Source organism: Vigna umbellata, chromosome 4 (genome assembly GCF_029865625.1).
Source record: "Vigna umbellata cultivar VRB3 chromosome 4, Vumbellata_1.0, whole genome shotgun sequence".
In the NCBI taxonomy this organism is placed as follows: domain Eukaryota; kingdom Viridiplantae; phylum Streptophyta; class Magnoliopsida; order Fabales; family Fabaceae; genus Vigna; species Vigna umbellata.
The window spans coordinates 56169134-56183530 of record NC_142168.1 but is presented as its reverse complement, the minus strand read 5'-3'; the positions used below and the strand labels follow the sequence as shown (position 1 = coordinate 56183530).

Here is a 14397-nt window from a genome sequence, read left to right as displayed (position 1 = left end):
TCATAAGTTCCCTGCAATTCAATGTTAAAAATGCTTATGCAAATCCTAAAAATAAACAAACAGAAAACAATCAATCAACTGGGTTGCCTCCCAGGTAGCGCTTGTTTAACGTCACGAGCCTGACCCAAAATCCACCAACACCCATCAGTAGGTGTTTCAAACTTACCAGCACCCATCAGTAGGTGCAAAATCTTCTCACTAACACCCATCAGTAGGTGTTACAAACTTAGTATCCTTCAGTAGATACTTAACCACCTAGCATCCTTCAGTAGATGCTAAATCCAACAAAATAATGTCCAGAATAATGTTCACAAATTACAAATTACAAAACCAAATCAAAAGTTTTAAAATTCACTGGGTTGCCTCCCAGCAAGCGCTCTTTTAATGTCATTAGCTTGACCCAGTAAAGCTCAAGTTCCTTCTTCTTTTTCTTCTTCTTCCTACTGAACTTCTTCAGAAATTTGATCAAACCAGGAACCTGTTGCAGTGTCTCAATCATAGGAACTTTAATCTCCAATTTCTTGAAGATTTCCATAAAGCACTTGAATTTCTTTTCCTTCCTATGATTCTTCTTTAGATGAGGATGTGATTTTTCATATGATTTCTTCTTCTTTCCTCTCATCTTCTTTTTCTTACGCTTTCTCTCCCCAAATTTTCTCTTTTTCTCTTCTTTTATTTTTTTCTTCCTTTCTCTTTTTCTCCTCAACTTCTTTATCTTCACACAAATTTTCTTTCTCTCTTCTCTCTCAACCAATTCTTTTTCTTTTTCTTCATCTTTATCTTTCTCACTCAACTCTTCTTTCTCTTTTCTCTCTACCCTTTCCTCATCTCCCTCTAATTTTTCCTCATCAAGAATCTTGTCACTTTCAGTGATAATGACTTGCCCTTCCTCCTTAAGGTTAACATCAGTATTAACATCATCATTTAATATCTGACTAATGTGACGAAGTTGCATCTCCATTCTTTTACATGATTCTTCAATGCTTTTCTGAGTAGAGTCGGAATTTTTCAAAAATCGTTGAAGGGTGTCCTCCAACCTATCCAAACTTCCTGATAGAAAGGGTTGTTGCTGCCATTGTTGTTGTGGTTGGTTCTCAAATTGTCCAGCAGCTTGCCAAAATTGGCTTTGATCCATGCTTGAGTGAGGTTCCCACCATTGGTTGAGATTACTTTGGTAGAATTGAGTGCCCCTATAGTTAAACTCTTGACCAAATTGCATTCTGCAGACATTAGGCACAAAACCCTAAAAACAATTGTTAGCACAAAAAGATATAGAAGAAAATAAAGATTGAAAAGATATAAGAAGATAAAAGATTTAGAAGATAGAATCAAATAAAATAGAATAAAACCTAATCTAAAAAATAAAATCTAATCTAAAAGATAAAATAAAATAAAATCTAACCTAACCTAAAAGATAGAATAAGAATAAAATAAAATCTAACCTAAAAAGATAACAAAAATAAAATCTAATAAAATAAAATCTAATCTAAAAAGATAAAATAAAATCAAATAAAAACCGAAAAATAAAAAACCGAAAAATAAAAAACAGAAAACAGAAAAACAGAAAACAGAAAAAAAATAAAATAAAATAAAATCAAATAAAATACAAACTGAAAAATATAAACAGAAAAATAAAATAAAATAAAATAAAAATTCGAAATTTAAAATAAAATAAAAAAAATAAGTCAAAGATAATCAATAATCACACAAATTAACCAGTTAAACCACGAATCCCCGGCAACGGCGCCAAAAACTTGATGGACAAATTTGTAAGCACCAAAATATGATGTCACAAACTTGTTTCACAGTCGGCAAGTATGACCGAATCGTTCAAGTAATAAAACTTGGTAAGACCAAGTATCGTTCTTCCCAAAGGACTCACGGCCTAGTTTAGTTATGTGGTTTCTTGATTAACTAAGACTTACAAACGAAATATTTGGGTTTAAAATGCAAGACAGAAAATAAACATGTATGCATGAATTTTGATCAATGGCAAAGACAAAAGATAAACACTTTCAATGGAATATATGAATGAATATGTTGTTGGGGGTCAATTTCATCTCATCCACTCTCATACATTTTAGGAATTCAACATTCAAATCATCATTGTTAATGCCACTCTCTAAAGTACCATTCTAGATGGCTTCTCCCTAATCAAATAGTTCATACAATTCCTAGCATTCCTAATGATTAGTTTATTTTGCGCAGGAGCTTAAGGCAATCAATAGAATATTGTCAGTATAATATTGAGAGAAATTCCCCGGATCTAGATTTCCCCGTACGTGTCCGTATCAACAAAACCAATAATCATGCATTAGAATGAGTTAAACAATGCAAGCATTGAGCAAAGAGGAAAAACCCTAACTAATGATGAAAGAAAGCATATGTCTTAATTCTAAGATGTACTCAACAAATCCATATATGAGAGCTTCAAGAGATTACTTTGATTCCCCAACAAACATACAAGGTTTAGTTCACCATATTCATGGTGAACCTAGATGAATTACAATGAAAGTATGAAAGAATAAACCCAATAAAGGTGAAGAGGTAGCCTGAGCATCCAAGATCCTCCTTCAAAGGGGTGAAAGAGAGAGTGTTTGCCTCGTTTCTGCCAAAGATGCCTAACTATAGGACGTGCAAGCCCTTATATACTAATCTAGAGTTACAAAAGATTACAAAAGTCCAAGCCCAAAAAGTGCCGCTCAGCGGTATTTACCGCTCAGCGGTGATTGCGCGTCTTCTTTCTTCCCCTCAGCGGCCATTTTGCCCCTCAGCGGTTCCAACGTCACCTCTTGAGTGCCGCTCAGCGGTAGTTTGCCGCTGAGCGGTGCCTTCGACTTCTCCTTTTTGCACTCTTTCTTGTCTTTTCTAATGTCCTCTCTCTTATTCTTCACTTCTTTCACCAAATTCACCTCAAAACCTGCACAAAAACACTTAAATCAAGCATAAACCTGTCCAGCTCTCTTATTTCTGAAAATATAAACAAAAGGCATGATTTCAAGCTAGTTTCTAAGTCTAAAGGTTGCTTTTAGTATCAACTTTAAGCATGAAAATAACAGTTTTTCAACTGTTATCAAACACCTATGTGGAGCCATTCGCGGTCAACCCGCATCTGTCACGTGCTTCTATCATGATGGCCAAAGTCATGCTAAAAGAAGGTTATATGCATGGGAAAGGTTTGGGCAAGTGTGGACTGTAACACCCCGAAATTTGGTGTTACGCCGACAAATTTTTCCGTAAAACACGTAAGTAAAAATTCAAATTTTTAATATTCAACCTCAACGGAAAAATAGTACGTTATTTATTACAAACCGATTATTCCGAAAATAAAACGTTTAAATAGTCAGGATCGAATATAAACAAATACATTCCCAATTATCTATCCCATCTCTCTTTCATCCTTTATGCATGTTCAGAAACATCAGCCATCACATCTGCAATAACATCTGCTCCCGTATAACATCACACATTACACGATCATCGCATTCACATGCACAAACAAGCAAGGGTGAGCTAACAAAAATACAATTCATATACATCATAAATATACTCATAATAACATACTATCATCCACACCTTAACCAGATCAAACTATATACCCAAGTACGAATTATGCTTCAACCATATGCATATACCAATATGTATCAAAATATCAAATTAGAATGCATACACCAATATGCATTACAAAATAAATCAGACTACATCCACCAATATTACAGATCAATCAAAATACATACACCAATATGTACTAGCGTCACTCCCATCACTCCTTTCAGAGCTTCCCCGGGCCGTTACACATTACCCTAATGTGTAGTGCTGCTTCCCATCACTCTATAGGGAGATTCCCCGAGCAAGTACACAAATCACCCTCCATCACTCTAATCAAGAGCTTCCCCGGACAAGTGCAAGTATACCCCTCATCACTCGCCTAAAGAGATTCCCCGGGCCCGCAAGCACAACGCCAATCAAATTTGTAATGAGCTTCACCGGACTAGTACCCCACGTCACCCCCATCACTCTTACATAAATGTAAGAGATTCCCCGGGCGGTTACACACGTCAAACGTGTATAGGGTTACTTCCCATCACTCTATAGAGCTTTCCCGGGCCAGCAACCACAACGCTTACTATCCACCACTCATTTAATGACACCAAGCAGCCAAAAATACACATATCCAATAATCCTCACAATACCAATCCAACCATACCATAACGCACATATCATATCATCATCATAATACCAAATTTTAAACAATTCACGTTCTTCATTTAACATGAAACTTATAATCAAATCATATACAACCATGATTTCAACAGTACTTAACCATTCAAACATCATTCTCCTATCAATTTGCAATCTCAAACAGATCACCCAACATTCCCATATCAAATAGATATATCAAACAACTCAAAACAGTGTACACCTAACACATTTTCTTTATATCCTTTTAATACTCATTTTTAGATAACTCAAACAGGTTTGAAACCATTACCAACAGTTCCGGAAGGGTCAAGAACCCCCAAAACGACCTAGAGAACGTCCAAAACGGACATTCGGAACCCCCAACACTATCGAAAACAAATTCTGCAAAGTGCAGGTGCGAGTTAACTATTTGGACGAACGTCATAAACCATTGGACGGACACTGTTTGGACGAATGTTGTTACTCTTAGTCGAGCACTATTGGGACGAGCGTTGTTACTCTTAGTCGAGCACTATTGGGACGAACACTGTTAATGCTAGCGCTTCATGGACGAACACTGTGAGATCAAACACTAGGCCGAACACTCAAAACCGAACACCATATTGAATTCAACACTGATTGAACGAGCGCTTTACTATCAAACCTTATGAAGACCGAACGCTAATTAAACCATCAACTGACCGAACACTACTAAACCAGCGAATGAACGAACGCTACTAACCAACACCTGAGCGATCGTTACTAAACCATAACTTGAGCGATCGTTATTTAAACCAATGACCGAACGCTATTAATATCATCCCCTAAAACCGAACGCTCTCCAGACAAGGACGAACGCTAAATGCCTAAGCCAAAGCATGATTATGACCGAACGCTACTACCAAGAACGAACGTTAACCAAACCAACATTTGATCGAACGCCACTCAGCACATGGCATGACCGATCGTCCAAATCCGACATGGACGAACGGTCAGTTTTTCACATCATGCAGAATTCTGCAGAATGGTAGCAGAACCTCCCTTGACCATTTCTAACCACTTTTCTCAACTTCTTAGACTCTTAATTCTCGTTTTAGACTTAATTAAACTTATCCAAATGATTATAAGCATTTCTACTACCATTTTTTAAGTGATTAAAGTTCACTTTCAGCTCCAAAACACTAACTTCAACAACTTAGGGACCCAAATTTGATTCTAGTACTTGGAACATGTTTTAGACCACTTTTATGTTTCTAACAAGTCACAATGGACTTGTCTAGACTGCCCAAATAGTCCAGGAACACTGCAGCCCTCATTTACTCAAAATCCCTACCTCACTTCCTCTAAAATAGCCCAAATTGACCATAAAGACACTTGATTTCCTTTATAACAGCACTACCACCGAATTTTCATGTCAACACAGATCCAACATACACAATTCCAATAATCATCTCATACTTCCATCAATTCATCCAACCAAAAATTCATTAACTAAGCAAAACACACAATTTTCGTATTCCATGAAAAGTGAGTTAAAACTTCCTTGTTTACCACCCTAATTCACACCCAAATCCATCAAAACTTCATTTACGCATATACCAACATGCTAGAACGAATTTCCATCATCCAATTCACATATATTCATCACCTTACACAATTATTTCATCATCCAACTTATGCAGAATTCATAGATTAAATCTAACTTCCCTTACAACTTTACCTTCAAGCTTCTTTCATATTCAGAATTCTCAATCCATCATTTAATTATCTCACCTTATCATATTGATAATAACAAGTCCATAGATTCAAACAGAAAACCAAAGATCAAGGATCAATCTAACATCATCTCCATATGCTTAAAACATTTCATCCAATTCATACAAATTTTCCACAAAGTAAAATACATAGATTAGCTCCCCTTACCTCTTGAAGATCCTAACTTCTTCTTCCAAGAGAGTAACTCTTCCCTTCCTTGGTAGACCAAGCAAGCTCCAACACCTCTGCACACTTAGAGTTTCGTTCTCCTCACACCAAAAAGCTCTCCACTCTCTCCAAACTTCCAAGTCTGATTTGGATTTAAAGAAATGGCTCCAAGACAAGCAAGGACCCAAGATATTGTAATTTAGCAATAAAAGACCAACATCTGGCCATCCTAATCCATTTTCCAGCCCCAAAATCCGGAAAGAATGGTTTGTGGGAAGATTCCCCAACCTTGCACGCTCAAAAAAACGTGTTCTAGGCTGTTATGTTTCCATAACTGACGTAGCTAATCGATTAACTCAAGTGCTAATCGATTAACTCGAGTCCAGAGGCTAAAACACGAATTTTCTCTGTAACAATCGATTAACTACAGCTGTTAATCGATTAACCAGTAGAAAACTCAAAATAACGTTTTTCGTGACTTGTTTGATTTGGTTGAGGCCCTTCCCGATGTTGAAAAAAAACGTATGAGTACTCAAATCGAAGCTCTTTGAGTCTACTTTCTAATGGAAAAAGAATTAACCCAAAATATTAATTGTATAAAAAGTTATACATAAAATAGTAAACCATGTCAAATTTTGACAGCATTCTATTTTACACTACAACTTGAAATTTTTACAACTTGGTAAAATTTTGAGTTTACAAGGGTCTTACATTCTCCCCTCCTTTAAAATTTTCATACTCGAAAATTGTACTTGTTAACCAAAAGAAGAAGATTTTTCATTTCTTCTTCCAATTCCCAAGTCATTTCTTTAGTCTTCTCATTCCACAACACTTTCACTGTACGAATATCCTTCCCTCTCAACTGCTTCGACTGAACATCCAGTACTCGCACAGGTTTCGTATCCAATGACAAGTCTTCTCTGATTTGAACATCATCCAATTCGAGCACATGATCAGGGTTTGACACATACTTCCTCAACTGAGAAACGTGAAACACATTGTGTAAATTTTCCAATTGAGGAGGTAGTGCAATTTCATATGCTACCGGTCCTATCCTTTTGATAATCTTAAATGGTCCAAGAAACTTCGGAGATAACTTCCTTGACTTGATGGCTCTTCCAACTCCTGTCATCTGAGAGACTCGTAGAAAAACATGATCTCCCACCTCGAACTCAAGAGGTCTCCGTCGTTTGTCTGCATAAGACTTCTGCCTACTCTGTGTTGCACGCATCCTTTCTTGTATCAGCTTAACCTTCTCGGTTGTCTTCTGTAACAACTCTGGACCCACCGATATTACTTCCCCATCTTGGAACCAGCACAAAGGCGTCCTACACCTTCTCCCATAGAGAGCTTCATACGGTGCCATTCCAATGCTCGCGTGAAAGCTATTGTTGTACGTGAACTCTACCAAAGGTAACACCTCACTCCAAATTCCTAAGTGATCCAGCACACATGCTCTCAGCAAATCTTCCAAGGATTGTATAGTCCTTTCAGACTGTCCATCCGTTTGGGGATGATAAGCTGAACTCATCCTTAACTCTGTACCCAAAGATTCTTGCATCTTCTTCCAAAACCTTGACGTAAATCTTGGATCACGATCTGAAATAATGCTCTTGGGCACTCCATGCAACCTTATTATCTCCTTAATGTAAAGTTCTGCTAGCTTATCCAATGACATCTTCTGGTTGATGGGTAAGAAATGAGCATACTTTGTCAACCTGTCCACAATCACCCATATAGAATCATGACCTCTCGAAGACCTTGGTAAATGAGTCACAAAGTCCATTGATATGTCATCCCACTTCCACTGGGGAATTTCCAACTGTTGCAGCATTCCTCCTAGTCTTTGATGCTCAATTTTAGCCTTCTGACAAGTTAGACAAGAGGAGACAAATTCCGCCACATCCTTTTTCATTCCAGTCCACCAAAAAGAATCCTTTAGGTCCTTGTACATCTTAGTCATACCAGGATGTATGCTAAGACGACTCTTATGTCCTTCTTCCAGAATCTTTCTTATTAATTCCAACTTTGCTGGAACACACACCCTGTTTTTGAACCGCAAAACTCCGTCAGCTCCTAGACTAAAATCCTTAGCCTGCTCTGTCCCTAACAACTCCACCGTCTGTTGTAAGTTTGCGTCTTCTTTTTGCTCTGCTTTAATCTTCTCCAAGAAGTCACTTGTGATCTTCAAATGACTACACCAAATATGATCTTGGTTCAATTGTAAACCCAAGTTCATATCTCTAAACTTTTCGATTAGCTCTAGTTCCTTAACCATCATAGCTGACATCTGTATCCGCTTCCTGCTCAAAGCATCTGCAACAACATTTTCCTTTCCTGGATGGTACTGTAAGTCAAAGTCAAAGTCCTTCAAGTATTCCATCCATCTTCTCTGCCTCATATTTAACTCCTTCTGATCGAAAAGATACTTCAAGCTCTTATGATCACTAAAGACCTGAAAACATGATCCATAAAGATAATGTCTCCAAGCCTTCAGAGCGAAAACAACAGTGGCTAACTCGAGGTCGTGTGTTGGGTAATTCCTTTCATGTACCTTCAATTGCCTCGATGCGTAGGCCACGGGTCTCTTCTCTTGCATTAACACACATCCAAGTCCTTGGTGTGAAGCGTCGCAAAACACTTCAAAAACCTTCGAAGTATCTGGGATCATTAGCACTAGAGCACTTGTCAGCATTCTCTTCATCTCTTCAAAGCTTGCTTCACACTTGTCCGTCCAAGAGAATGGTTGATCCTTCCGAGTCAACTGCGTTAGTGAACCTACTATCCTTGAGAAATCTTTGACAAATCTCCTGTAGTACCCGGCTAGGCCCACAAAACTCCTCACCTCGGATACTGTTTTTGGACGTTCCCACTTCAACACTGCTTCTACTTTGGTTGGATCCACAGAAATTCCTTGGGCAGAAATCACATGACCTAGAAACTGTACCTCATCCAACCAAAACTCGCACTTGGATAATTTCCCGAACAACTGGTGCTCCCTGAGTGTTTCTAACACTGTCCTCAAATGTTCAGCATGCTCTTTCTGATCCTTAGAATAAATGAGAATGTCGTCTATGAACACAACAACAAACTTATCTAACCAAGGCCGGAAGATTCGATTCATGTAATCCATAAATATTGCAGGAGCATTGGTCACTCCGAACGGCATCACCACATACTCGTAGTGACCGTAACGTGACCGAAAGGCTGTCTTCTTTCTGTCTTCAGGCTTCACTAGGATCTGATGGTACCCAGACCTTAAATCGATCTTTGAAAACACGCCAGCTGCACACAATTGATCCAACAAGTCTTCAATCCTCTGTAATGGATACTTGTTCTTGATCGTCAGCTTGTTTAACTGTCGGTAATCAATGCATAACCTCGAACTTCCATCCTTCTTCTTCACTAATAGTACTGGTGCCCCCCAAGGTGAAACACTTGGCTTGATGAATTTCTTTTCTAACACTCTTCAATCTGCTTCTTTAGTTCGACCAATTCTACCGGAGCCATCCTATACGAGGCCACAGACACTGGTCCAGCTCCTGGGACTAGATCAATGGAGAACTCTACTTCTCTGCTTGGTGGTAATCCTGGAACTTCATCCGGAAAGACATCCGTAAACTCCTCTACCATTGGGATTCTCATTGCTTTTTCTCCAGAACTCTTCTTCTTCTCCTGAGCCATCACTACAAAACATGTGGCTCCATTACTGACCTCCTTCAAGGCTTCCTTAGTTGTGATCAACTTAAAATCGTCAGAGTCCGGAAACACCAACTGTTGTCGTCCACAGTCGAGAAGAATGTGATTTGCAGTCAACCAATCCATGCCTAGAATAACATCCAGACCTTGAAGAGGCAGGGAAATCAAGTTTACTTTAAACTTACGCCCTGCTACGAAGATCGGACATCCGACACAGACTGAACTAGTTGTTATATGTCCAGATGCTGGTGTCGAAACTACTAGCTCACATCCTAGATCACTTACTGGCAAACCAAGTTTTTCCAAACAAGACAAGGATACAAAGGAGTGCGTAGCTCCTGAATCAAACAAAACATGTACACACTTTCCAAGCATCATGCAAGTGTCTAAGATAAGGTTACCTAACTGAGTAGCCTCTTCTCCGGTCATAGCAAACACTCTCCCTGTAGCTTGAGGCTTCGCTCCTGTTAAGACTTGTGGCTTCGGTCCACTATTCGTCATCCTATTGGGACACATGTTGGCATAATGTCCCGGTTCATTGCAAATGAAGCATCTCCTGACAAATGGTTTTGTTCCCCTGAGTTGAGGACAATCACGCTTGAAATGCGCTTCTCCATAATTAAAACACTTCATTGGTCCTTGTTGTGGCCTATGTGGTCGATTATAGGGCTTCTTCTGAAATTTAGTCCCGGATGAGTTTCCTCTATGAGGTCTAATAATCCTCTCTGGATCTGTCTCCAGCCTCTCCACCCTCTTAGCGGTTTCCACCATAGTCAAGAAATGTCAAATATTCAATGGTACAACAGCTTTCTTCAACTCATGTCTTAGGCCTTCTTCAAACTTTTGACACTTCCATTCTTCTGGGAGGGGCTGTGAATAGTACCTCGAAAGTTGATCAAATTTCACCACGTACTCGTGCACAAACATCAGTCTTTGGCGTAAACTCAGAAATTTAATCTCTTTTGCGAACTTTGCGCTTCTAGGAAAATATTTCTCCAGAAATTGGAGTTTGAAACTATCCCAGGTAGGAACTTCCCCGTTGGTCTCCATCAGTCGTTTAACCCCGCTCCACCAGTATTCAGCCTCTCTAGTCAGCAGAAAGGCTGCAAAAATCACCTTCTTGTCTTCTGGGCAAGATATTGCTTCGAAGACTTTCTCGATTTCACGGATCCAGTACTCTGCTTCGTCAGGGGTGGCACTCCCATCAAACTTAGAGGAATTGTGGCGCATAAAATGGGTCAGACCGGGTTGGTCTCTCGGCCCAGTCGTAGCATTGTGGTGTAGGATGTCAACCACCCTCTCGATAGCACCAACAACTCCTTCGATTCTCTCAGTCACATTGTGAGAGTTTCCATTCTCAGTTCTCCTAGACATGATGCTCTTTACACGCATAGTAATGACACAATCAATTTCATAAACAAACAAGAAAATTACAAGAATGCATGATAGATTTTCTCACTCCCCAATTCCCAAAAATTTTTATTTTCGGAAAAGAATCACTGCTCTGATACCACAACTGTAACACCCCGAAATTTGGTGTTACGCCGACAAATTTTTCCGTAAAACACGTAAGTAAAAATTCAAATTTTTAATATTCAACCTCAACGGAAAAATAGTACGTTATTTATTACAAACCGATTATTCCGAAAATAAAACGTTTAAATAGTCAGGATCGAATATAAACAAATACATTCCCAATTATCTATCCCATCTCTCTTTCATCCTTTATGCATGTTCAGAAAATTCAGCCATCACATCTGCAATAACATCTGCTCCCGTATAACATCACACATTACACGATCATCGCATTCACATGCACAAACAAGCAAGGGTGAGCTAACAAAAATACAATTCATATACATCATAAATATACTCATAATAACATACTATCATCCACACCTTAACCAGATCAAACTATATACCCAAGTACGAATTATGCTTCAACCATATGCATATACCAATATGTATCAAAATATCAAATTAGAATGCATACACCAATATGCATTACAAAATAAATCAGACTACATCCACCAATATTACAGATCAATCAAAATACATACACCAATATGTACTAGCGTCACTCCCATCACTCCTTTTAGAGCTTCCCCGGGCCGTTACACATTACCCTAATGTGTAGTGCTGCTTCCCATCACTCTATAGGGAGATTCCCCGAGCAAGTACACAAATCACCCTCCATCATTCTAATCAAGAGCTTCCCCGGACAAGTGCAAGTATACCCCTCATCACTCGCCTAAAGAGATTCCCCGGGCCCGCAAGCACAACGCCAATCAAATTTGTAATGAGCTTCACCGGACTAGTACCCCACGTCACCCCCATCACTCTTACATAAATGTAAGAGATTCCCCGGGCGGTTACACACGTCAAACGTGTATAGGGTTACTTCCCATCACTCTATAGAGCTTTCCCGGGCCAGCAACCACAACGCTTACTATCCACCACTCATTTAATGACACCAAGCAGCCAAAAATACACATATCCAATAATCCTCACAATACCAATCCAACCATACCATAACGCACATATCATATCATCATCATAATACCAAATTTTAAACAATTCACGTTCTTCATTTAACATGAAACTTATAATCAAATCATATACAACCATGATTTCAACAGTACTTAACCATTCAAACATCATTCTCCTATCAATTTGCAATCTCAAACAGATCACCCAACATTCCCATATCAAATAGATATATCAAACAACTCAAAACAGTGTACACCTAACACATTTTCTTTATATCCTTTTAATACTCATTTTTAGGTAACTCAAACAGGTTTGAAACCATTACCAACAGTTCCGGAAGGGTCAAGAACCCCCAAACCGACCTAGAGAACGTCCAAAACGGACATCCGGAACCCCCAAAACTAACGAAAACAAATTCTGCAAAGTGCAGGTGCGAGTTAACTATTTGGACGAACGTCATAAACCATTGGACGGACACTGTTTGGACGAACGCTGTTACTCTTAGTCGAGCAGTATTGGGACGAGCGTTGTTACTCTTAGTCGAGCACTATTGGGACGAACGCTGTTAATGCTAGCGCTTCATGGACGAACACTGTGAGATCAAACACTAGGCCGAACACTCAAAACCGAACACCATATTGAATTCAACACTGATTGAACGAGCGCTTTACTATCAAACCTTATGAAGACCGAACGCTAATTAAACCATCAACTGACCGAACACTACTAAACCAGCGAATGAACGAACGCTACTAACCAACACCTGAGCGATCGTTACTAAACCATAACTTGAGCGATCGTTATTTAAACCAATGACCGAACGCTATTAATATCATCCCCTAAAACCGAACGCTCTCCAGACAAGGACGAACGCTAAATGCCTAAGCCAAAGCATGATTATGACCGAACGCTACTACCAAGAACGAACGTTAACCAAACCAACATTTGACCGAACGCCACTCAGCACATGGCATGACCGATCGTCCAAATCCGACATGGACGAACGGTCAGTTTTTCGCATCATGCAGAATTCTGCAGAATGGTAGCAGAACCTCCCTTGACCATTTCTAACCACTTTTCTCAACTTCTTAGACTCTTAATTCTCGTTTTAGACTTAATTAAACTTATCCAAATGATTCTAAGCATTTCTACTACCATTTTTTTAAGTGATTAAAGTTCACTTTCAGCTCCAAAACACTAACTTCAACAACTTAGGGACCCAAATTTGATTCTACTACTTGGAACATGTTTTAGACCACTTTTATGTTTCTAACAAGTCACAATGGACTTGTCTAGACTGCCCAAATAGTCCAGGAACACTACAGCCCTCATTTACTCAAAATCCCTACCTCACTTCCTCTAAAATAGCCCAAATTGACCATAAAGACACTTGATTTCCTTTATAACAGCACTACCACCGAATTTTCATGTCAACACAGATCCAACATACACAATTCCAATAATCATCTCATACTTCCATCAATTCATCCAACCAAAAATTCATTAACTAAGCAAAACACACAATTTTCGTATTCCATGAAAAGTGAGTTAAAACTTCCTTGTTTACCACCCTAATTCACACCCAAATCCATCAAAACTTCATTTACGCATATACCAACATGCTAGAACGAATTTCCATCATCCAATTCACATATATTCATCACCTTACACAATTATTTCATCATCCAACTTATGCAGAATTCATAGATTAAATCTAACTTCCCTTACAACTTTACCTTCAAGCTTCTTTCATATTCAGAATTCTCAATCCATCATTTAATTATCTCACCTTATCATATTGATAATAACAAGTCCATAGATTCAAACAGAAAACCAAAGATCAAGGATCAATCTAACATCATCTCCATATGCTTAAAACATTTCATCCAATTCATACAAATTTTCCACAAAGTAAAATACATAGATTAGCTCCCCTTACCTCTTGAAGATCTTAACTTCTTCTTCCAAGAGAGTAACTCTTCCCTTCCTTGGTAGACCAAGCAAGCTCCAACACCTCTGCACACTTAGAGTTTCGTTCTCCTCACACCAAAAAGCTCTCCACTCTCTCCAAACTTCCAAGTCTGATTTGGATTTAAAGAAATG

General features: G+C 38.8%; 1 protein-coding gene across 1 annotated transcript; it reads right to left on the bottom strand.

Moving 5' to 3' along the window:
* Nucleotides 1-10587: 10587 nt before the first annotated feature.
* LOC148200646 (uncharacterized) lies at nucleotides 10588-11196 on the bottom strand. Its single transcript, XM_088113016.1, has one exon. The coding sequence runs from the start codon at nucleotides 11194-11196 to the stop codon at nucleotides 10588-10590; it is 609 nt and encodes a 202-aa protein (XP_087969142.1).
* Nucleotides 11197-14397: the final 3201 nt, after the last annotated feature.